This window comes from Balaenoptera musculus, chromosome 17 (genome assembly GCF_009873245.2).
Source record: "Balaenoptera musculus isolate JJ_BM4_2016_0621 chromosome 17, mBalMus1.pri.v3, whole genome shotgun sequence".
Taxonomy (NCBI): domain Eukaryota; kingdom Metazoa; phylum Chordata; class Mammalia; order Artiodactyla; family Balaenopteridae; genus Balaenoptera; species Balaenoptera musculus.
In genome coordinates this window covers 39,884,749-39,908,766 of record NC_045801.1, presented here as the reverse complement: position 1 = coordinate 39,908,766, position 24,018 = coordinate 39,884,749, and the positions used below count along the sequence as shown (strand labels likewise).

The 24,018-nt window shown below is 43.4% G+C and overlaps 1 protein-coding gene across 1 annotated transcript in view; it reads left to right on the top strand.

Moving 5' to 3' along the window:
• The window catches only part of SDC2 (syndecan 2), a 111,895-nt gene extending 88,298 nt beyond the window's left edge, over positions 1–23,597 (top strand). The window contains exons 2-5 of the mRNA XM_036830286.1: positions 8,712–8,823; positions 16,806–16,942; positions 21,045–21,180; positions 22,330–23,597. Of these exons, the coding sequence (XP_036686181.1) occupies positions 8,712–8,823; positions 16,806–16,942; positions 21,045–21,180; positions 22,330–22,493 (549 nt within the window). The 3' untranslated portion in view covers positions 22,494–23,597. The remainder of the gene's footprint in view (positions 1–8,711; positions 8,824–16,805; positions 16,943–21,044; positions 21,181–22,329) is intronic.
• The last annotated feature ends 421 nt before the right edge of the window (positions 23,598–24,018 follow it).

Genomic DNA, 24,018 nt, shown 5'->3' with positions numbered 1-24,018 from the left:
AGAGGCAGCAGTGCTTATAATAATATGGCTGCAAACCTCTTGCTTCCCTCTGTTTGATATTCCAAAAAAGGAAGAAAGCACAACTTGGAACACATCTGTAAGTCATGAACATTTTCCTTTTGTGTGTCATGCATATTCAACATAATCCCACTCTGCATCCCAGGCGTTGCTTTAATATACATTGCTTCATAGAGCCCTATTTTTGTAGCCGACAAATTTTATTCAAGACAAAGGTGGCTTCCCTTCTCTCTCTGGATCGAGAATCCGAATGCCTTACCACAAACAGAAGTAAGAAGTTTTGGTGTGTTCTGCTTTTGTCCCCCACTACCTACCACTAACCCCCTACCTCCCGGTTGACTTCCTTGCTCCCGAAGAGGAAGACTGGTTTTTGTTTACTGTTAGCAGTAAACCAATCTCAGGAAGAGGATTTAAAAAAAAAAAAACAACATATTGATTGAATTTTGTAGTATAGATGTTTCGAAATTCAAAAGTTATGAATGGACGTAAAGTGAAAACTCTCTCCAGGTGAGAGATTTTGCATTTAATTAGTTGTCCCTGTAGTTTCTCTAGGTGACAAAGCATAAAGTATGTCAAGAATTTGGGTGCAAGGTTTAGATTTCTTTCTGCTTGGTTTATTTAGTTGAGGGCTTTTCTTCATGAAATGGTGGCTTATAGAAACTGAGGGCTTTGGAACATGGGGGTTTGTAGAGTGATATGCCAGGGGTATGATTATTGGTAGATGAGCATATTCTCAACAAGTCTGTGTAATCAGGGCTGTTCATTGTTACCAAGGTCTAGATTAAAGAGAAATGGGACTGGGGACCTGCATCCTGCCTGTTCTGTGTGTCGTAATGCTTGGGGGCAGAGGAGGGTTGCATCATTCAGTTAAATAGCGTACAGGATTTTCTGGGTCCTCCTATCTGAGAGGCTGGTTGAAATTTACCCAACAACCCACTTACTGAGCCAGGTACCCTATTGTAGACTCAACAGACAAACGTTGTAGGGAGAAAAATAATTTTGAAGCTCCAGCTACACCAATATACCTACAGTGAGGCATGTTTGGTGAAAATGATATGGATTCTATTGAATCATAAATATAAATTGAGATGAGTCAAGTAATCCTTTGGCAAGATTATTTTGTTGTTGTTTTTTTTAACATGCTGATTATTGGACTGAGCGTTTTATTAGAGAAGGATTTTATTTGAGCTTTGTTGGCTAGAAAATCTAAGTGCTTTGAACCACATTCAGTTCTTTTTTTTAAACAAAGAGGAAAATTTCTACTGTGAAGTACACTAACTCAGTGTTACTTTTTAAAACACTTTTCAGCCATTTAAATGTTCTCCAGAGACCAGTGTTGTACCCGGCTCATTGGAGGCATTCTTAATGAGTTGGCGGATTCTTCTAAGGTCATACTTATCTTTCTGTTAGTCCTCCTCACAGTAAAAGGCTGAATTGCAGATCTCCCTTTTTAAAAGGAGACCTAGTAAGAGTACATCGGTTGAGTTTTCCTTGATGTGAGGTAACCAGCTAACTTATTTAAAATACATGGTTATTTCCTTTCACCAAATGGCTTAAAGCTTGGGTTTAGCCTTTCAGAAAAATGTGACCTCTCCTACTCTTTGTTGAACCTTTACCGTATGCTGGCTCTAAAGCAGTAGGGGATACAGAAAACATCAGACCTGCTCCTGGTTCCTGGACCTCTTTCAAGGAACGTACATTCTAAGTGGTGAGATAAGATTCCCACTCTGTATGCAGTGTCCAGCAGGAAAATCCGCCATGACTGGTCAATTCCAAATGAGTGGTTCAGACCTGAAGGATTGTAAATAGATACGGTAGGAATTCTGTCATCTGTCGTGCTTTGGTTTGTTTCAAAAGGTTCATGGAACTAGTTGAAATTTTCCATGGTTGCCGATGATTTGACTTTTTTAGAATTTATTTATTTATTTATTTATTTATTTTTTTTAAGTATTTGTTTATTTATTTATGGCTGCGTTGGGTCTTCATTTCTGCGCGAGGGCTCTCTCCAATTGCGGCAAGCGGGGGCCACTCTTCATCGCGGTGCGCGGGCCTCTCACTGTCGCGGCCTCTCTTGTTGCGGAGCACAGGCTCCAGACGCGCAGGCTCAGTAATTGTGGCTCACGGGCCCAGCTGCTCCGCGGCATGTGGGATCTTCCCAGACCAGGGCTCGAACCCGTGTCCCCTGAGTTGGCAGGCAGACTCTCAACCACTGCGCCACCAGGCAAGCCCTAGAATTTATTTTTTGATGCGACATTTTTATGAGCAGCCCAATCATCTTTTTGCCTCATTAACACCCAAATGTGATTCTACCTTCATAAACCTGACTTTTTTCTTTTCAGAATTAGATTTATTTTCCTAATATGCACCAGTAAATAATTTAAACTAAATCCCCACTTTATGGAAGGTATGCTGAAGTGTTTCTTAAAGTTAGAGACTTCAGCAAAAAGCTAAAAGGACTAGTAATTAAGGACTAGACGAGGTGTTTGAAACAGGTCTGAGCTAAAGATCTTTCTTAAGGATTTCTTAAGTAAGGATTTAAGAATTTGCTTTCATGTGTGACCTCACCTTTGACCTCAGCTTTTGTGGGAATTATATACAGGATAGTAGAATATGCCTAGGACATTGTTAGGTACCAGGTAGTTTTCTGTAAACAAGTGCTTGGTAAACACAATAGCATTTGCCTGGAAATATATAATGCAGTCATATCTCACATATTCAAGGACAGCAGTATCTTTTCCCAACAATAAACATAGGTTTCTTTCCTTCCATTACATCTTTGGTTTGGATGGGACATCTGATAGAGATGAAGGTATTACTAAAAATGAATGAATGGCATTTGGCGTCCTTCACATGGGCAGTTTGCAAGAAGGTAGGCAGAGAAGAAATTGTTAAGCTAGAATTCTAACTCTTCACACAGATTTTTTTCCCCATCTATGATGCCAAGAATACTAGTGCTAAAAGATGTTAAATAGATTTTCGGGGAGTTGGGGGGGTTGGCGAATTTCCATGGCCAAAGTTTGAAAGTCCTGGATCAAGCAGAGTTCAACAGGACTCTTTATTACAGTTCTTCTCAGGACCTTTATTGTGTGTGAATCACAAGGGGGGCTGAGGGGAGGCACAGCATGGCCAACACTCTCAATGACCACACACTTTGAAGCCCAGATTTGGAAGTGAACCCCTGCTCCCCACTCTGAGCTGTCTGTCTTTGGACAAGCCTCAGTTCCTTGGTCGGCAGTGGAGATCGTTGAGATGATTAAATGTGCCAGTGCTTATAAAACACTTAGCGCAGAATGCCTGGCACATAATAAACACTTAACCGTTAGCTACAGCTAATCCTTTTGAACCCCAGGCTGACTGGCTCTGATAGCTTCATGTTGTAGGACATTACAGTGCAATAGTAAGAATTAAGTGGCAAAAGTTTTGGGCTCTAGTTTGGCCACCAGCTAGACTGGGTGATTTTAAGTGACTTTGCCACTGTGGTGTTCTGTGTCTTCACTTTTGAAATAAATAGGTCATCTGGATACCTGTAGTGTCCAGTCAAGCTCTAAGATTATATGTTCCTTTGGGCTCTACCTCAGCCAGAATTGGCAAGTTCATCTTAAGGGCAAGTGTATCATCTCTGTGGGACTATGTGGGAGAAAATTTTAACTATTATTTCTTTTATAGTGTGTGTTAGCTAGTAATAAAATAGTTTATTAAGTCACCTCTGGAAAAATAAGCTAAAGTTACAGCTAGTTTGGTGCTTTGTAATCACCATAAAAGTTAATATACATTTGAGTCTAAGTCAGGACTGGATGTGCCTTTATCCTAAAACTAAGAGACACCATCCAGGTGTTTGTTATCTAAGATGTGATTTAGAATGTCATAACAGGCCACCTGAATATTTAATTTTTATGTCCAAAGGATAATTTTCTGAAGCTTGGGTCTGGGAGTGGTATCCATAAATAGTTAGGTTTTCTACTTTCTGACTTTGTTATCAACCTAAGTTTCCACCATAAGGTGGATTTAACACCTACTGCTTTGAGCTTTAGTTATCTTGACCACTGTTTATCAGTTGCACTAGTTTAAGGCATTTAGAGGACATTCATCTAGTAGATAAGGCAGTGTATCTTTCAAGGAAGACCTCTAATTTCTAAATAACAGATTTCCACCCTGGCAGTTTGAAACATGATATTTGTTCCATGTCAGCTTTACCTCTCAAGAAAAAACCAACAAGTACATTTGTTCAGTTGCCATCCCACGATTTTCTTTGCTGAGAACGTGGGCAGGTTTGTGGTATTGCTTACTAAAATCGAGATTAGTGCACTTGTGGTCTTCCAGGCACTGGGTCAGCATTTTCTCTGTTCATTTTTATTACAAACACCATGTGTGTTTGGGCCGAACCGTCTTGTCAGAATATGAGTTTTCACCATTCTCAAGTATGTGAGGCCTAGATCACCATTGTTTTCCTCAATTTTCTGTGCTTAGAGGAGTTTATTTCCTCTTAGGGGTTTTGTGTAAAGGAAATTGGTGTCACCAGGTCTCCGAGTGGAGTTTTTTTGTCATGGAGCCCAGGGTTTGGGTGGAGGAAGTGGCAGCAGCTGACACTGGAAATGCAGGTGAGGTCCTATGGTATTCTTTCAAGGAAAAGGCATTTTTCTTTCATCCTATAGGTGATAGGGAGCCACTAAAGGGTTTTTTTCAGCAGGGGAGCAATGTGGTCATATTTAAGAATGGTCCCTCAGCAGAGAGTGGATTCAAAGACAACGTCTTGAGGGGTGGCCTCTGTAATGGTCTGGACCCAGCATGATGAGGTTACTGCAGTTCGAAGGCTAGAAAAGAAGGGATGGAGTTGGGAGACACACGTGGATCTTGCCCAACTTCCAGGCATGTGGGGATCCAGCACTCAGGCAGTGGGCCTTCTCCTCCGGGGGGCGCTGCTTCCTCTATGAAGACAACTGCTTCCTCTATGAAGGCAACCAGTTTCCATGGCTGAACCTCCATTTTGTCCTGCAGTCAGTTTTCCTCCTCGTTGTACCCAGTTGCTCTCTACAACTTCCGTTTGCTCTCCTGCATGCATGTCTTGCATCAGCCAAGGGGGGAAAGGTCTGAAAGACCAGCTTTGTTTTTCTTCCAACTTGTACTCTGAGCCCTGTTAGCCAACAGTATTGGCGCTGCCTCGTGGAGATGGCTGGTCCCAAATGAAGCAAATTCATTAGGAAATCCTACCGTCAGGCTGCATCTCCACACCCTGGGCTGTGCCTCTGCCCATTTCCTCCTGGTTCCTTTCATCCAGTGGCTCTGTCTCATCGAACACGAGAGCGTTCAGTGTGTCTTGGGGTTTTCTGCTTAGTGAGGCACATCGCAGTTGGCTGGTGTGGAAGCAGTAGTCATGAGTCACCCCTTCTCTTGGCTTTCTAGAGACGCACATCTTGCCCCCAGGGAATGTCAATGCAGAATTCATTTCCCTCTCCGGGCATGTTAACTGCAGCAATCCTTTCCACAGACTGTGGAGGCTTCACCAAAGGAATTGTCATGTTTGTGAAGGTGTTTTTTGTTTAAAAGGAAAGACAGTGGAGGTGTTTCTTTGAGCATTATCTGCTACCGAGTGAAAAGGAATCTGCTTAAATTGGACTCTATAGAAGGATGGATATTGGTAATTCCTCTTAGGTGCTTGGTGCCCCTGATGTCAGAGCAGGAGTTGACTTTTAGTGTGAGGTCATCATTATTTGCACCACACCGGATGCTGGAGGAACAAATACTTTTAACTGCCTTTGAGCACATTAAACATCCCGTCAGCCGCAGGACCACCCTGGAGCCCTGCAGAGCCCGAGGGCAAGCCAGCTTCTGTACATGCATCCTGACCCCAAGTCTTATAGTAATTCAGGTCTGACAGCTTATTCGTAAGGAGCCGGTTGTCCTGGAGAAGTGAGTTGCTTGTCAGGCCACCCCGTATGGTTGAACTGTGCGGTGGCCAGAATCCTCTGGGAGACATTTTTGGCCCATCTGCCTGTGAGTGTGACAGACATGTCCGTCTGACAACTGGGTCACCTAATGAATAAAAATTCAGTTTACAAGGAGGGATTAAATATCTTCGTGTGGCCGGTGCCGCCTCAAACTTCTTTGACAGAGCCAGGAGGAAAAAGGCATTCAGTGTTAAGAAAAGGCAAACGGGTTTCTGCTTTTAAGACTCAAGGTCACTTAAGCCGGGTGCCATGCCATGTGTGTGGGAAGTTTGGGGCCAGTGATCTCCCAGGCTTCATATGGAAAGATTTCAACTTTAGGGGTCTTGTGACATGTGTTATCTCTGAAGCCTGAGTCAAAGGCCAATTTGTTTTAGGTAATCTCAACTGGCAAATATTTATTGAGTCCCCATGCAGTCTTAGAGGCCCGGGGAGCACACACAGGGCACTGAGGCCCTGCCTTCTCCAAGTGTGCTCTGCTGAGGGGCAACAATTTAAAATAACACTGAGGGCTTCCCTGGTGGCGCAGTGGTTGAGAATCCGCCTGCCAATGCGGGGGACACGGGTTCAAGCCCTGGTCCGGGAAGATCCCACGTGCCACGGAGCAACGAAACCTGTGCGCCGCAACTACTGAGCCTGTCCTCTAGAGCCCGCGCGCCACAACTACTGAGCCCACGTGCCACAACTACTGAAGCCCGCATGCCTAGAGCCCCTGCTCCCAACAAGAGAAGCCACCGCAATGAGAAGCCCACGCACCACAACGAAGAGTAGCCCCCGCTCGCCACAACTAGAGAAAGCCCACGCACAGCAACGAACACCCAACGCAGCCCAAAAAATAAAATAAATAAAATTAAAAAATGTATATATAAAAAAAATAAATAGCACTGAGAGTTTGTCTTAAACTGTTCATAGGCTACAAAATCCAAAATAGTAGTTTGGAACGAGAGGCCATGGAAGGACTGGAGAAGTCAGAGCCTGTTTTGTAGACAGGATTTGAGAGAAAGAACGACAGGGTCCTGCAGATGAAGTTCACAGGACAAAGTTTAATACAAGCAGGACAACAAACGAAACAGCCCAAGCAGTGTTTACTGAGCCAGATACATGATTGTGGGGAGTTGGGGTGGACTGAAGATGTATGAGGTGCCGTCCTCGCCCTCAAAGGAGCTGCCTGCATACTGTGGCTCAGTGACGCTGATGGCGGGGCTGTGGGAACCAGGGCTCCTGATACGGTCGGTTCACAAGCTTGGGAAAACACCGGAGGCCTGGACTGGGGAGAGCCTTGGAGACCCGTGTCACGCAGAATGGCCTCAGAGGGCGGAGTTAAGCTCTGACTGTTCTAGTAGGAAAACTCCAGCACACTCTTGGCTCAGGGTGGTCACTCAGCGTCGCAGGCCAGGCCACTGGGAAACCAGTCCCTGATTGAAGTCTCAGTTCTCAGAATGTGCCGACGTGGCCGCTCACACAGAGTGGGCGCCCACACCTTCCCGTCAGTTGTCCCTGACGCCTGGAGAGCGCGGACTCGGGTTTAGGACACTTCAGCCTCTCCAGCCAGGGAAGACGGTGTTGCTGTGATGGGGGGGGCGGGGCCAGCATCCTCCTAGGAAGGTTCCAGTCGCAGTGACAGCTGGAACAGAAGGCTTTAAAGGAAATCTAATGAAAGCCTCTGTAGTGAGGGAAACATTTTTTTGTCATTCCTATTAGGAAGAGACATTCCATTTGATTTTTAAAAATAGGACAATAATGAGTGTTGCCTTTTTCCAAACACAGATGTTGTTTAGAAGCTGACAGATTGCTGTATTTGTTTCTGGGCTTTCATGAGATACTGGTGGTAAAATATCAATTTACTGAAACCATTTAAGAAAAAATTATACATCTACTCGGCCTCCAATTCATGCGAGTTGCTCTCTTGGTAGGATTAGGTTGAATTGTAATACTAAAATTCTTACCGAAGAGCTGAGAAGCTGCGGAACTGGTCGACTTAGTGAATGATCCCCTCTCCGTATTCGGTGTGTGATTTGCTGTTACCAAGTGCCAGGAATATAAAAAGAATGTGCTCCTGTGGGTTTCTCTGCATTTGTCATTAAGGCTCTGCTAAGCCCGTGAGCCCCAGACGCGGCTCACGGTGGGCTGTCGCCCTGGTCCATGAGCCTCGCAGGCCCTGCTCCTCGAGGGGTGTGGTGCTGGCATCTGCATGCGTCTGGGCTGCGGCAGGAAGCCCTGTGACAGCCTGCCCGCCACCACGAGCTTCTGAGTGTGGCCAGGCCTGCAGACATCCAAGGGGCCTTGACGGATCCCTGGGTGGTGATTTTGCCCAAGCACCCTAATACATCCCCAAGAAAGTCTTACATGATTTGAATGTCTTGTAGCTTTTCCAGTAAAGGAGCCTCACGGTGACTTTGTGACAGCAGGAATGCCTGAGATGGTTCCAACTAGCACTGGGGCCCTGGAACTCAGACAGGTTTAGTGGGATGTAAGGAGATAAGCCCGTGATAGGTGCCTTGGCCTCTGAGCCATCTTCATGTTACTGAGTTAGGTTCTGTAGGCTTCCCTCGGGGGCATTTGTCTGTGGTCAGCCCTTGACGTAATATGAGTTGTCAGGGTGTCCTAAGGCGGGGTAGGGCCAGAAATGTGGGCTCCAAGGAGCAGGGGAGAGGGACGGGTAGTCGCCGAGGTGTAAACCTGCACAGTGAGTTGAATAAGCTCACTTCCTAATTTCTCACCATCCTGAATCCCTTCTCTCTCCTTTCTCAGCGGGCAGAGCTGACGTCTGATAAAGACATGTACCTTGACAACAGCTCCATTGAAGAAGCTTCAGGAGTGTATCCTATTGATGACGATGATTATGCTTCTGCATCAGGCTCGGGTAAGGCAGGCTACGTCCACGCTCACCTCTGTTCTCTGTGCTTGTGCAAGCACGTGCGCGCGCACACACACGCACACACACACACACACACACTAGTGGAACTTACTTCGAGGAGACAGGCAGTTATGCACGATGATTAAGAGTATGCTCTGTGGGGTCACAGCATCTGGGTGTGAATTCTAGCTCCCCGCCACTTGAGCTGTGAGATCTTGGGAATGTATTTAACTTGGCTGAACCTCAGTTTCCTCATTTATAGACTGGAAGGTAATAATAGTCCCTCCCACATAGGTTTGTCGTGAGGTTTAAGGGGTTGACACATCTGTAGCTCTTAGAGTATGCTGCTTGGCATGTAGTCAGTGTTCTGTCAACATTAGCTTTTAATTTTATTATTGAGGCTTTCAGAGCGATGTCATGGAAACCACCCTTAAAGAGATCCCTGAGACACTGGTTTCATACAGCTGCCAACCCTACCTTAAAGATTATAGGTGAGACCAAGAAGAGTTATACTTTCTTACTCCTAGTGTATTGCTCAAACGTAAGAGGGAGAACGTAGTAGCCAGGTAAAATGATTGTACAGTGATATCCTCAACTCCAGTGGTGTATCAGTTATCTATCACCGCAGTAATGACTCGTAACAAACCACCCCAAAGTGTAGTGGCTAAAAACAACAGTCAATTTATTTAGCTCATTACTCTGCAGGGTGGCAATTTAGGCTGGCCTGACTGGGCTCCCTCACATGTCAATGGTCAGTTGCAGGTTGGGTTTGCAGCTTTGCCGATCTTTCTGGGTTCTGTCATATCTCTGGGGCAATGGGGCAGACTTGGCTCTGGTCATGCGGTCTCTCATCCTCCAGAAGGCCAGCCATTTGTCCACAGGGAGGAGGCAGAGATCCCAAGACAGCAAGCAGGAGTGAGCAAAATCTTTTGAAGCCAAGGCTTAGAACTGGCACAATTTCACTGCCATATTTGATGGGTCAGAGCCAGTTATAAGGCCAGGCCAGAGTCTGCCTCTTAATGAAAAGAGCTGCAGGGCCACATTGCAGAGGATGTGGATACAAGGGGGAATAAAGGATTTGGCCCATTTTGCAGTCTACCATACCTGAGAAGTGTTTCACCTGTGCCCGGATTGGCCCCCAGGTAGCAGAGAAAGAAGAAGAGCTTGTGCATATGTTAATGATCCAGTCAGGAACTCGAAGTCAGCAGCATGCTAGGCAAGTCTTATCCAGGATCTTCCTTGATTTGAGTTTTCATTTTATGTTCAACATTTGGTAAAAGTTATGCTGAATGTAGATGTCTCACAATCAGATCAGCCTGGGCTTCAGAATGACCCAGAGGAAATTAAAATCAGTTGTGTCTTTGGGCGAGCTCTAGCTACATAAGAGTGAGCGCTTTAGGTTGGAAAACAGCAAGTCTGAGAAAGACAAGAGAGGTGGTGTCTGACCTAGTAACAATGAGCTTACAATGCAGTCCTCATGTAAAAATAGCCCTAGTTATTCTGGGGAAAGTGGTATATAACGCACACACAGGATGAGTGTGAAAAGTTGTTCTCCATAGCCCACAACTCTATTAATACCGTTCACTCATGGCACCTCTTTTTTTTTGTTAGCACCTCAAAAGTGCTTTGTAACTGTCTTCTTCAAAATGTCCCAGGAAATAATAAATATGGATACAATTTGGTCCCCATTTCACAGATCTTAGAATCTAAGAGTTGTTAGAGATTTGTGGAGGTTGTCCAAGTCATTTTGCTGATTTCTGCCAAGATTGTCCCTAAGTTTAATATAAAGGAGACAGGTTCAGTCCTGCTCCTCTGGCAGCACCTCCCCTCCCCCACTCCCCCCATCCAGGTGAAAGGGGATTGGAGTGGGTCATTTGAAATCCTGAACCACTCATCAGACGGATCAAGCTGAGGCTTAAACGTGGGCCCACATTGCTTCTGCCTTGGCTCCAGCCTTAGGCAGATCATTGCTACAAAGAAGTGTATCATTCTGGGTCTTCCCTGGTGGCACAGTGATTAAGAATCCGCCTACCAATGCAGGGGACACAGGTTCGAGCCCTAGTCCGGTAAGATCCCACATGCCGCGGAACAACTAAGCCTGTGTGCCACAACTACTGAGCCTGCGCTCCAGAGCCCATGAGCCACAACTACCGAGCCCGTGTGCTGCAACTACTGAAGCCCGTGCGTCTAGAGCCTGTGCTCCGCAGCAACAGAAGCCATCGCAATGAGAAGCCCGCGTACCTCAACGAAGAGTAGCCCCCGCTCACCGCAACTAGAGAAAGCCCGCGTGCAGCAACGAAAACCCAACGCAGCCAAAAATAAAATAAATTTTAAAAATAAATTAATTAAAAAAAAAAAAAGAAGCGTATCATTCTGGATTTTGGAAACCTCCTTGCATTGCACTGGGGATGTTGATTTTCAGCTTAAAGGTAATAAAAGCTGTAACTAAAATTTGTAAAGCCCTTACTGCATGTCAGGCACTGTTCCTAGTCTTATAACAGCTCTGTAAAGACAGATTGTATTATCTCTGTTTTTCACATGAAAAAACCTGAGGCTCAGGGGGATTGAATAACTTGCCTCAGATCACACTGTTGGAAAGAAATGGAGCTGGGATAGGGGCCAGGGAGTTGGGCTTGAGAGTGTGTTCTCTTTCACTCCTTTGCTCTACTGCCTCCTTGTGTCTTAAAACTCTACTCCAGAATGAGGAGACCCTGCCTAGCTGATGCCCAGTCCCAGCTGGAGACTGGGATCCCCCGGGTTTTGTTCCCTCTGTCCTCACTCCCGTATGCTATCCAGTGGAAGAGCAAAGGGACTGGAGGAAAATGGCCAAAGGCCTAGAGGGTGCTTCCCAGCTGAGAAGATGGTACCAGACTATATATGTGCACTCAGGGGTGGGCATTGGCAGACATGAAAACTTCAACCATTCACTTAAATGTTTCATGGGCATTCACTGTGGACCAGACACTAGGCCATGTTCCTGGGACACAGATGAAAAACTAGGTCCTTGTCCTCAAGGAACCAAGAGTCTGATGAGAAAAATGTAGCAATGAGAAAAAAATAATTGTTATACCATGTCATGGGTGATATAACATAAGAAGGTGCTGTACAACAAAAATGTAAGAGTTAAATGCAGAGTTCTGGTTAAAGATGGCAGATTGAACACACATACCTTTCAATACGCAACTAAACCAACAATAAAGGAATGGGGCCTAAACTCACAAGGACAAACAAAACAGTACAGGAGACAAAGGCCACAATGTTTTGAAAGCTGGGAAGCAGATGGGCTAGTAGTAACAGACTTGGCAGACGTGAGAAAGCTGAGTTAGCCAGTAGTGGGGGTGGGGAGAGCCAAGAGGCAACCACTTTACACAGTAGAATCCCCGTAGGGCCCCAGAATTCATGGCACTAGATGGAGCGTGAAAATGGTACTAAACTCAGGATGATTGGTTGAAAGTCTGTTCAAGATGCAGGTAGATTCCCTAATTCCTTCCCACCATAACGCAGCAAAGGGACTGATGCTCCCAACCTCAGGAGAAAACTGGAGGTTTATTATCTGGGGAAGATAAAACAGAGGGTCTTTGGACTGGGAGTGTACCAGGCACAGATGGGGCAAGGGACCCCACACTGAAAACAGGAAATACAAGTTCTTAGATGAAGAGTTATTTAATGCGGAGGTATTCCCAGTTGTCTTCTCCCAGTCAGTTCCTGGAACACTGACGGGCTGGCCTTTACCCGCTCTAGGAAATTGGACCAACTCAAAGGAGACAACTCCAAGATACTGGCATTGGCAATTTCTCCAGCAAAACACACAAGTCTGTCTAACTGCTGATGCTCACATTTGACAGACCTCTCCTGTGTGCTCAGAGCTTCTAGTCAGCTTCTCAGCCTTTCCTTCTTAAATACAAGAAGACAACCAAGGCTCCCCAGACATTTACAGGAGAACTTGTAACTTCTGAAAGATAGAGACCTTCCCACACCCCCGAATGGTAAGAGAACAGAAACTCACAGTGAGAAGAGAACTTACAGAAAAACTTATTACAGTTGGAGAGATAAGACTCTTTAACATTGAAACAAGAAGAGGATACTTTGAAAAAGGACCATTCTGAGAGTGGAAGAGTCCTTGGAAGGTGGAACTGTCATCTAAGAGATGAAAAACTCATTAGGAGATGAGATGATATGCAGATATTTATTCAATTCATTCCACAACTATTTAATAATGACCCATAACACGGGGGAACAGACACCATTCCAGGTGCTAGGAACACTTCAGTAAATAAAATCTAATGATGCTTTCTCTGGTGGTGGAATAATTTTATTTATTCCTTCCTGTATTTCTGTTTCCCAATATCATCCATGAAAAATGTATTTTTTAAAAACATGTATTCTTTTTATAAGTAGAAGAAAATGTTATTTTTCAAAAAAGAAGAAACTTAGTGAACAGTGGAAACGTAGAGAAAGAAACAGTTCCACGATGGATGGAAAGAGGATGACACTGATTCTGGGCGTAAAAGTGTAAGCAGGAGTTTCCCAGGTGGAAACGAGCTTTGGGCTCTGGGCTAGGATGTCTCAGGCAAAGCGGGCTGAAAGGGGATCCCCAGTTTTCTGGTTTGGGCAAGAGGGTCAATCTTTTTAATAAAGATAATAAATGCAGTGGAAGAGCCCCTGAGGTGGGTCACTCACCTGTCTCTAATTTAAGAAGTGCCAACTTGAGGGAATTTTCTACTTTACAAAATCTCTTCTCTCACAACAAATTCTTCACACTCCTAATTTGGCAGTTCGTATTTGTAACTCTTGTGAACCAAGGGAGTCTTGAAAGCCCTTAATTGAAAATTTTTCATTTCTCATTGAATTTTTTTTGTAAGAAGCAAATCAGTCATATTATGTATAAAACTTTGATGGAAAATCAGGGAGACTGATATGAAAGAGCAGTGTATTTGGAGCCATCATTATTAATGACTTACATTTATGTAACATTTTATGTATACAGAATGCTTTCAAATATACATATTATGTTTGCACCTCTGAGACTTAGTTGTTGTTATCCCCATTTTACAGGTGAAGAAACTGACTCAAGCATTATTTGCCCAAGGTCACAGAGATAATAAATGCCAGAATCAGTACTAAGTTTGTTTAATGCCAAATCCAATATTTATTCCAATAGACCCTCACCATTTCTTCTCTGTATAACGAGTGTACGTGCCAGAGGCAGTCGATATATTAAAATATTTTTAAAATGAGCCTTATTCATAGCTTTGCACTATTCCCAGTATCTTACCTCTTGCTTTTTGAACCGCTTGTTATTGTAACATGCTTCTGTGAGGAATTTGGGGCTATTCATCATTTGTTCCTGTCTGAGGAAGCAGGTTAGTTTGAGTTACAGACTTTGAGTTTTTTTTCAGTTGTTACAAATTTGACGAATGGTCAGCTTAAAAAGAATGTTATAGTCTGAAGTCCGGGAGGCTGATTTCTCCAGCTCTGTGTTTCTTTCTCAAGATTGCCTAGGGGCAGGACGGGAATAAAGATGCAGACGTAGGGGATGGACTTGAGGACACGGGGAGGGGGAAGGGGAAGCTGGGACAAAGTAAGAAAGTGGCATGGACATATATACACTACCAAATGTAAAACAGATAGCTAGTGGGAAGCAGCCACATAGCACAGGGAGATCAGCTCGGTGCTTTGTGACCACCTAGAGGGGTGGGATAGGGAGGGTGGGAGGGAGACGCAAGAGGGAGGAGATATGGGGATATATGTATATGTATAGCTGATTCACTTTGTAATACAGCAGAAACTAACACACCATTGTAAAGCAATTATACTCCAATAAAGATGTTAAAAAAAAAAAGAATGTTATATTTGAATGTGAGAAATACTCAAATTCTTCTGATAAAAAAGCTAAACAAACAAACAAAAAAACATAGTGCCCAGCTGGCAGTCAGTGGTCAGTCCTTACTGCACAAATACTGGGTCAGAGTCTGCAGGTGTTGGGACTCTGTTAGGCACTTGGCGAACAATCCCTTGGCCATATGGAGCTTCAGTCTTGTAGGGGAAACTTCAGTCAATCATTACACAAACAAATGCATCATTACAAACTTTTGATAAATGCAATCTTAGGGTAAGAAAGGTGGTGTTAAAAAACCATTTAACGAGGACTCTAATCTAATATGGAAGGGAGGCCTTCTCCAAGCAATGATGTTTGTGCTGAGGTCTGGAGGTGAGTTAGGAATTAACTAGGCAAAGGCTTCTGGCTGAAGATCAGGGACCACAGCTGGAGCACAGGGGACAGCAGGGAAAATGATGCTGTAGGAAGCTGGAAAGGTAGGCCAGGGCTGGACCACACAAGGCTAGGTTGAGGCATTTTATATTCATCTTGAAATCAGTGGCGTGCCATTGTAATAGCTTTAAACGGGAGGATGATGGGGTCACAGCCAGTGTGTGGACAGTGGACTGAAAGGGAGCTGTTAGGAAGAAGGTAGGTACAGTGATTGATAGGAAGATTACAGTGGTTTGGATGAGGGCGGTGGCCCTGGAACCGTAGAAAGGTGTAAGAGTGGAGACATGATAAAAAGGTAAAATCCACAGAACTGGGTGATGGATTCAATGTGGTGGTAAGGAAGAGGGGAGGGGGCCAGAGCTGTGATTTATAGGAATGGAGGGTTCCATTCACTGCAAGATAATATGGGGAGAAGACCAGGTTTGTAGAGGGGAGAGGCAAGGAGATCATGAGTTCTATTTTTTTTTTAATTTTATTGAAGTATAGTTGATTTACAATATTGTGTTAATTTCTGCTGTACAGCAAAGTGATTCAGTATATAATTAGATATACACACACACACACATGCTTTTTCAATATTCTTTTCCATTATAGTTTATCACAAGATATTGAATATAGCTCTCTGTGCTATACAGTAGGACCTTGTTGTTTATCCATTCTCTATATAATAGTTTGCATCTGCTAATCCCAAACTCCCAATCCGTCCCTCCCCAACCCCCCGTCCCTTGGCAACCACAAGTCTGTTCCGTGAGTTGTATTTTGAACATGATAGAGATGTATATAGCACCTTTGAGTCATTCAAGTGAAAATGCCAAGTAGGCCAGTGGATATGTAGGTCTACATTTCAGAGGAGTGGTAGAAGCTAATGATGTCAACTTAGGTTTCATTTGTCTTTACATGGTGATTGAAGCCATGGAGAAAGTGTGGAGTAAGAAGCAGCCTAGGGCTCAACCTTAAGGAGCTCTTCATATTTTGTGTCCAGGTAGAAGAGAATGAGCCTGCAAAGGAGACTTAGAAATAGCCAGAGAGGTGAGGGTAGAAAGCCAGGAAGTCAAAGCCATAGAAACCCAAAGGTAGTATATCAAGAAGGAGGTGAGAGTTGACAAGCGTCCAGTGGCGCTAAGAGGTTCAATTAGATGAGGACTCTGGAAAATGCCACTGGATATGGAACGTGGAGGGGAATGGTGACCTTAACAAAACAGTACCAGTAGTGTGGTGACAGGGAATACCTGACTAGGGGGAGTAGAGCACAGAGCAGAGTAGATGGTGAAGGAAGAGGCCGGTGAGTCTGCACACCACCATTAGAAACATCTGGTGGTAAAAAGGGGAGAGAGGGCAGCAGCTCACACAGATAAAGGGTCAGTGTTCCTTTTTTGTTGTTGTTATGTTTTAAAATGGAAAATGTAGCACCTTTCAGCATAGAAGGGAAGAAATCTCTTGAGTGGGACAGATTGAACACGGAAGTAAAAGAAGGACTACTTGAGAGCACTCAGGATAGTAATAATATAGAAAAAAATGCCGGGCTCCCCACAGATCCACCTTGAAATCACTCTTCATTGCTATGAAGACTGCAGGAAGGTTTGTGCTAAGTTCTTGAGGAGCAGGTATTTTGAAAGAACATGGCTCTGTCATCGTCAGCCATAGACAATGTTTTCTGATACTGTAGAAATCTGTGTCCTGATTCGTGTGCTTAGGTCATCTTTGCTTATTTTGCCAGGAGCTGATGAGGACGGAGAGAGTCCAGAGCTGACCACGTCTCGACCCCTTCCAAAGCTTCCGTTCACTAGCGCTGCTCCGAGAGTGGAAACCACGACTCTGAACAAGATACAGAATAAGATCCCCGCTCAGACAAAGGTGTGTTTTGTTTTCCATTGCGTTCTCAGGTTATTGTAAATGTGCCTTTTTAAAGAATTGTACAGACTGTGCCTTTTAAGAGGTGCCCTTTAAAACTGTGTAAGGACAAATGGTCTTTTCATTGTATCGTAAATGGCTCCTCCTTACTCTTTATGATCGTTTTGACATTTACCCACCTACTTGCTTTTTTGTTGTTGCTGTTAGATAGACTTTGTTTTTCAGAGCAGGTTTAGGTTCACAGGAAATTGAGCAGGAAGTACGGAGAGTTCCCACAGACTCCCACACAGGCAAAGCCTCCTCCCATCAACATCCTGTGCCAGAGGGGTTCGCTTCTTACAACTGATGCACCTACACTGACAGGTCATAGTCTCCCAGAGTCCAGAGTTTTACCTTAGGGTTCACTCACGGTGATGTACATCCTGTCAGTTCTGACAAATATATAATGGGCATGTACCCACCATTACTGTAGCCTACAGAATAGTTTCACTGTCCTACAATGCTCTATACCCTACATATTCATCCCTCCTGCCCCAGCCCCTAGAAACCACTCACCTTTTTACTGCCTCCGTAGTTATGCCTTTCCAAAATGTTGCATAGTTAGAATCATGCAGTATGTAGCCTTTTCAGATGGGCTTCGCTCACTTAGTAACATGCATTTACGGTTCTTCCACGTCTGTTTGTGGCTTGGTAGCTAATTCTACCTAGTACTTTTATCACCCAGGCGTAGCTTATAAACAAATCTTTTTTACAGGGTACTCCTTCTAAAGGAACTCATAGCCCAGTTAAGAAGCAAAACCTTTTCAGTTTGTTTGGCTTAGGCTAAGAAAATTTGTTTTTATTTCGTAAAGAATTTGTTCTGAGTTAAAACCATTGTGAACTTTTACATCTGCTGAAACAGGTTATGGACTAAGGAGACTCCAGGTACTAGTCTCAATAAGTGTTTTCCCAGAGTATTTTCAGGCCCACCTTCAGTGGTATGTAAACTCTGACCTCTTCCAATGATAACGAGGAATGCGGGTACATCCCTATATTCATTTTGAGAGCTGACTTACTAAGAAATAAGGTCTTTGGCCTTAGAACAGAGCAAAGCTACTGGTTAATGGAAACTATGAGACCGATGATTTTGGCCTTATTAGCATGCTGCTGCAACTAGCTGACTACCCACTCCTAGGTAAGCTATTTAAGTTGGAAAATGCATATTAAAGTCTGAAGAAAGCCTAGGTTTCAAATCCTAGATCTGGTCAAGTTTCTTAGCTTCTCTGAGCCCATTCCTGATGGGGTTCTTGAGAAGATTAAATGTGAGGGCATGCAGCGTGGCACCTGAGAGCCAGTAAGCATTTTGTAAGCCTTCATTGAATTTGGTTAGAGCAGGAGAGACCGAGGCAGTTCACCAAGTGAGCGTGTGAAGCGACAGCAGCAGGAGACTTTGCAGACGGCCTGTGGGTAGCATGCTGCTTCCGAGAACTTGGAAACACAAGTGCCCCCTTTTGGAGCTCACCCATCTGCTGGTTAGAAATGAGGTGCTGCTAAGCTTTAGCAGCAGACAGGCTGTGGAAGGCTGTGTCACGAAGGTAGGGACAGGCCTTCTCCCGAGTAAGGAGAACCCCTCTGCAGGCCGGAGCGCACGCAGGCTTCCCGCCCATTGATTCTCCTCCCCTTCCCAGAGTGCAGTTGCTCTTCCCCTCGCCCCCTGTCCTCCCGGTGCGTGTGCACGGGGTGCTGAGGGACACAGCTGGATGGGTTTCTGCAGATGCGGGGCAGCCGGGGCAGTCCTCTCCGGACTGGAGTGCTGTTTGTCGGATGGAGAAGGGTTCGTTACCGTTGGCAGTAGACTGACTTCACGGGCCAGGCAACAGGAAAGCAAGGAGAAGTTCTGAGCACCGAGGCAGACACAGCTGGCTCCGTGCACGGTAGCTGCTCCAGAAGTGGATTCAGTTCAGTGAGTGACAGGAAGAAGGGAGAAGAGGAGCGATGAAAAGTAACAGGTGCAGCTGAGGGTAGGTCATCCAGTGTGGCTGCTGAAAGATGCATCTGGCTTTGTTTATTTGACCACTTGTCGTAACGGAATCCCTTGAAGTCAAGGAACCGTTAGGAGCCATTAGGACTCACGAGCGTGAGACAAGAAATTCAGTTTTGGCTTTTCATGGTGGAGTTTATCCTAAGCAAAACCTAGTTTGACGTAGAGCTCTCTGGTCAGTTGACAACAATGAATTGAAAATTGGTTTAAGTTTTTAAGAATTGGTTTTAAGGAAGTAATTGTGTCAGATTAAAATAAAGAAGATACATGTTTGGCAGAGGAGCTCAGAAATTAAGGACCCCCAAATCTTTTAATGTATTCCTGGTATCATTTGTGTTCGATGTAGTAATAATAAAAATTCATCCACTTGTGGGAGATTTACTGAGTGCTACTCATTGTGTCAAACACTTTTCAAGGTACTTATCATGATAATACTGATAATGAATAATATTAATACTGGTGATTAAATTTTCTATTTTGTCATACATGGCACAGCTAAATTAAACATTGCTTCTAGGATACCATTAAAGTAGACTTTGCTTTTGAATGGGTGTCACTGTGGCATTAATGTCACTGTTATAGATATTCTGTCTAGTTTGTTATAAATTTATGTGACAGAATAAAAAGAACACAGTTGTTTGTTCAAGCAGAGCATTGCTCGTCATCTTTTACTTCCATCACATTTCCATGGCATCCAAACAACCAGACATGGATGTGACAGATCTTTAATTGGCTTAATTTAATTATCTCTGCTGGCTTTTCGTCCTTTCACTTTGTACATCTATACAGGAGTTAAGGTATTTCAGGTTAGTTCTATACTATTGAAAGAATTCTTATTAGTCAAACTCTTACTTTCATACAATAAAACTTTTAAATTTAAAGAGTGAATGTTCCATCCAGAGCACCTGGAAGTTTGTACACTGGTGGACCTTTCCTGTGAGTACGTGGTGGCCCCAGTTCTGTGGAGACCTCCTGTTCCCACACCCGCAGACCCCCTGAAATGCAAGCTCCTTCCTGGCTGCTAGATCAGAAGCCGAGTCAGAGGGAATGTCAACGCTCTCAAATGATTTTAGGGACTGAAAAAACCTGAGGGGACTCATGTGATCTGTCATAATAATGGGACAGAGATGATACGGATGAGTTAAATTCAGTCTCTAATGTCACAATAGCTACTTATTCTCACCTCATTCACCACCAGAACTTGCTTTCCTCTTTCCCTAGTCACATACCTATTAACCTATTTTTCTCTTCCCTTTCCTAACCCTTCCCTGACTGCTAATGCATAGTGAAAAGGCTCCTAGATTAGAACCCAGATAATTCGTTCTCTCATCTGTCAAGTTGTCTGTCCTTCTACCAGGTATCCAAATAGCGATGGGCTTTCTATGAGAAGAGTGTACTTTAGACTTGCAGAATACTCAGGATCCTGAGCGTGCCATTCATTGGACAGATATAGAAAATGAAGTCCAGAAAAGTGGTATGACTTGATCAGGACCACACAGGAGCTACTTGCAGAACCCAGGCCCCCTGAAGTTCTTTGTAATCCAGGGTTTGGTGAAGGCGTTGTAAGAGTGAATAAATAGAGGGGAGCATTACAGATGAAGCCTGGGGGCTGCTCCCCACAGATTGGTAGCAGGCAGAGCCCTGGGAGAACACTTGGAGAGAATGCCAACAAGGAAGCTGTCATCACAGTGCCCTGTATAGCAAAAAGATGATAAAGGAGTGAGGAGAATTGGGGCAGTGCTATTGGGTTGGAGCAGCCAGAGGGGGATGGTGGCCTAAAGTCAGAAGGGTGGTGAGATCTTACGAAATGTCGACTAAAACAACCTACCCTTGTCATTAGGATTATTATGAACTCACTAACTATCCATTTTGCCTATACATGTGATGGGTGTTATATAAAACCATGAACAACGTGGGTCCACCATAGGACTCACCCACTGGTATGCACATCACACAAAGCGATTATTGCAGGTCTTTCCTAAACTCAGTGTTTGAAAAGAACGAACTTGGGAATGTGCTTATCTACTATTTCTTCTTTCCAGCACATTAAAAGAAAATCTTCATAATCTTTTTTTTTTTCCCCAGTCACCTGAAGAAATTGATAAGGAAAAAGTTCACCTCTCTGACTCAGAAAGGAAAATGGACCCAGCTGAAGAGGCTACAAATGTGTATACTGAGAAGCACTCAGACAATCTGTTTAAACGAACAGAAGTCCTGGCAGGTGAGTAGCCCAGTGGGGCTCAGGTGGCAGGTCCTTAAATAGGCCTGTGTTTGCCTAAGTGATATTCAGAGGTATCGGCAAAGCTTGCTGGATGTTACCTTAGTACTGAAAACCATGTTGAGCACCTGTCTCATTCCAGAGTGAGAGGCAAGAGTTAGGCAAATGTTGTCTTTATTTTCTGTCAGCTCCCTCAGCCTACCCCTTGGCCAGCCTTTTGGGCGGGGTGGGGAGAGGCAAGAAGAAGAAAGTTAAGGCCTGAGTTGGTCCAGAACAATGGGGCATCGGGGGGGGGGGGGTGGCAGAATATGAAAATCAGTCAGTCTTGATCCAAGTCATTCATCCTGATTTCGAAACAAATTTGAGAGAAGGAAAGGTTCTTTATGGGAAGGGCCATTGATATAGTGCCCAAGGTATTAAAGGATGTTGTCTCTAATCGTAACTTACTGATGAAAGTATTAACATTTGATTTTAAAGGGGAAGATTTGCAAGATTTTAGAACACTTAATCCTTTTTAAAAAATTTTTATTTTATTGAAGTATATTTGATTTACAATGTTGTGTTAGTTTCTGATGTACAGCAAGGCGATTCAGTTATACATATATATATAATAGTTGGCACCTGCTAATCCCAAACTCCCACTCCATCCCTCCCCCACTCCCCACCCCCCTTGGCAACCACAAATCTGTTCTCTATGTCTGTACAACACTTGATCCCTGAAAGAGGATAGTCCCAAATCCAAGACTAGAAAGGAAATTTGCATGCTTTTTTCATATTTATTTTCCTTTACAGAATTTAAGTCGATTATATCATGTTTTGTGTTTTCATTGAAAAAAGCAGTTAGAAGATTAGAGTACAAAATGTGAATACCGAAAAGACTCAAGAGTTTTAAAGTATGGACTTAGTTGAGGTCACAGCCAGATTTTTCTTATTGAGGCTTTTGGGGGATATTATTAATATCAATCAAAGAAAGTATTATACCTCCTGAGGAATGTCAGATTTGCATCATTACCTGGTTGCTTCATTGAATCCAGTTTGGGGGTTTTTAAATTAAGCTTTTTATGAAAGTGTAGCTAGATTGGGCTTGACAGAGCTAATTTCTGCCACCCTTGAATCTCTTCTAAGAGTAATCTTCCTTCTGGTGTGTTTCAGCTGTCATTGCTGGCGGAGTGATCGGCTTTCTCTTTGCAATTTTCCTTATCCTGCTGTTGGTGTATCGCATGAGAAAGAAGGATGAAGGAAGTTATGACCTTGGAGAACGCAAACCATCCAGTACTGCTTATCAGAAGGCACCTACTAAGGAGTTTTATGCGTGAAAACTCCCATTTAGTGTCTCTATTTATGAGATCACTGAACTTTTAAAAATAAAGCTTTGGCATAGAATAATGAAGATCTTTGTTTTTTTGTTTTTTTTTTTCATTAAAGAGCCATTCTGGCACTTTAATGATAAAATCCCATTGTATTTAAAACTTTTCATGTATTTCTTTAGAACAACATAAAATTCAAATTTAACATCTGCAGTGTTCTGTGAATAGCAGTGGCAAAATATTATGTTATAAAAACCCTCAATGTTCATGGAATCGGTTTAAACTTTTATGTGCAAATATGAAAAGATTGTTTTTATCCTACGGTTTGAAGATGAAAGCTGTTTCGTTTGAGTCTGCATGTCTCAGATTGACCTTACCAAGTTCGTCTTACTGCGTTAATTTATCTGTTGTTCCCCCTCTCCTCTGCTCGCCCCTCTTGTCCCCTTGAAAACAAAACAAAACTCTATGCCTTTTGTAGCTGTTACGGTGCAGTTTGTCTTTGGATATTTCAGATAATGGTAATTTAGTGTATATGTGATTTTCAAATATATAAACTTTAACCTCCACTTTGTATAAATTTTTAAGTGTCAGACTATCCGTTTTACACTTGCTTTGTTTTTCATTACCTGTAGCTTCAGGCAGATTTGCAACAGCAAATTAATGTGTAAAATTGGATTATCACCACAAAACTGTTTAGTCATGTCTATCAATCAGATCTTCTTTTGGGAGGATTTGAGTCACTGACAAGCCTCAGCAAACCCAAAGATGATAACAGTATTTTGAGAAGTTGCTGCAGATTCCTTTGGCCACTGTATTTGTTAATTTCTTGCAATTTGAAGGTACGAGTAGGGACTTAAGGAAAAGAATCAGTTTTTGTTCTTAAAAATGCATTTAAGTTGTAAACATCTTTTTAAGCCTTTGAAGTGCCTATGATTCTATGTAACTCGTCGCAGACTGGTGTTAATGAGTATATATAACAGTTAAAAAAAAAAGTTGGTATTTTATAAGCACAGACGATTCTAATGGTAACTTTTGTAGTCTTACGAATAGACGTAAATTGTAATTTGGGAACATAAAAACTACTGAATAAATCATGTGGCCTAATATTGAAAATGTCACTGTTATAAATTTTGTACATTTTCGATCAAATGTACACCTCCCCTTTGCTAACGACCGTCTGCTCTCAAGGATGTTGTGAGTTTGATTTCTGAGTGTTCCACAGTGTCTGTAAATCAAAAACCAAAGAGCTCATTGATAAGGCTGTTTATTACCAGATTCACTTCTGAATTGGCCAGAGGAAATCTGAATGTATCATCCTGTGTCTGTTTGAATGTAGATATCGAAAGGCCGCCAGAGAGGGAATTGTGACTTTTGCAACCTTTATGGAGATAGCTGATGGCAATATTGAGACGAATGCCTGCTCTTGCAAATAACTTTTAGGACTATAAATTCCCAAGGACTAAAGGGGGCTTTCCTGACATCGGTATCTATGGTTTAGTCCTGTAGATTGTTTTACCTTCGAAACTGTGCTCCA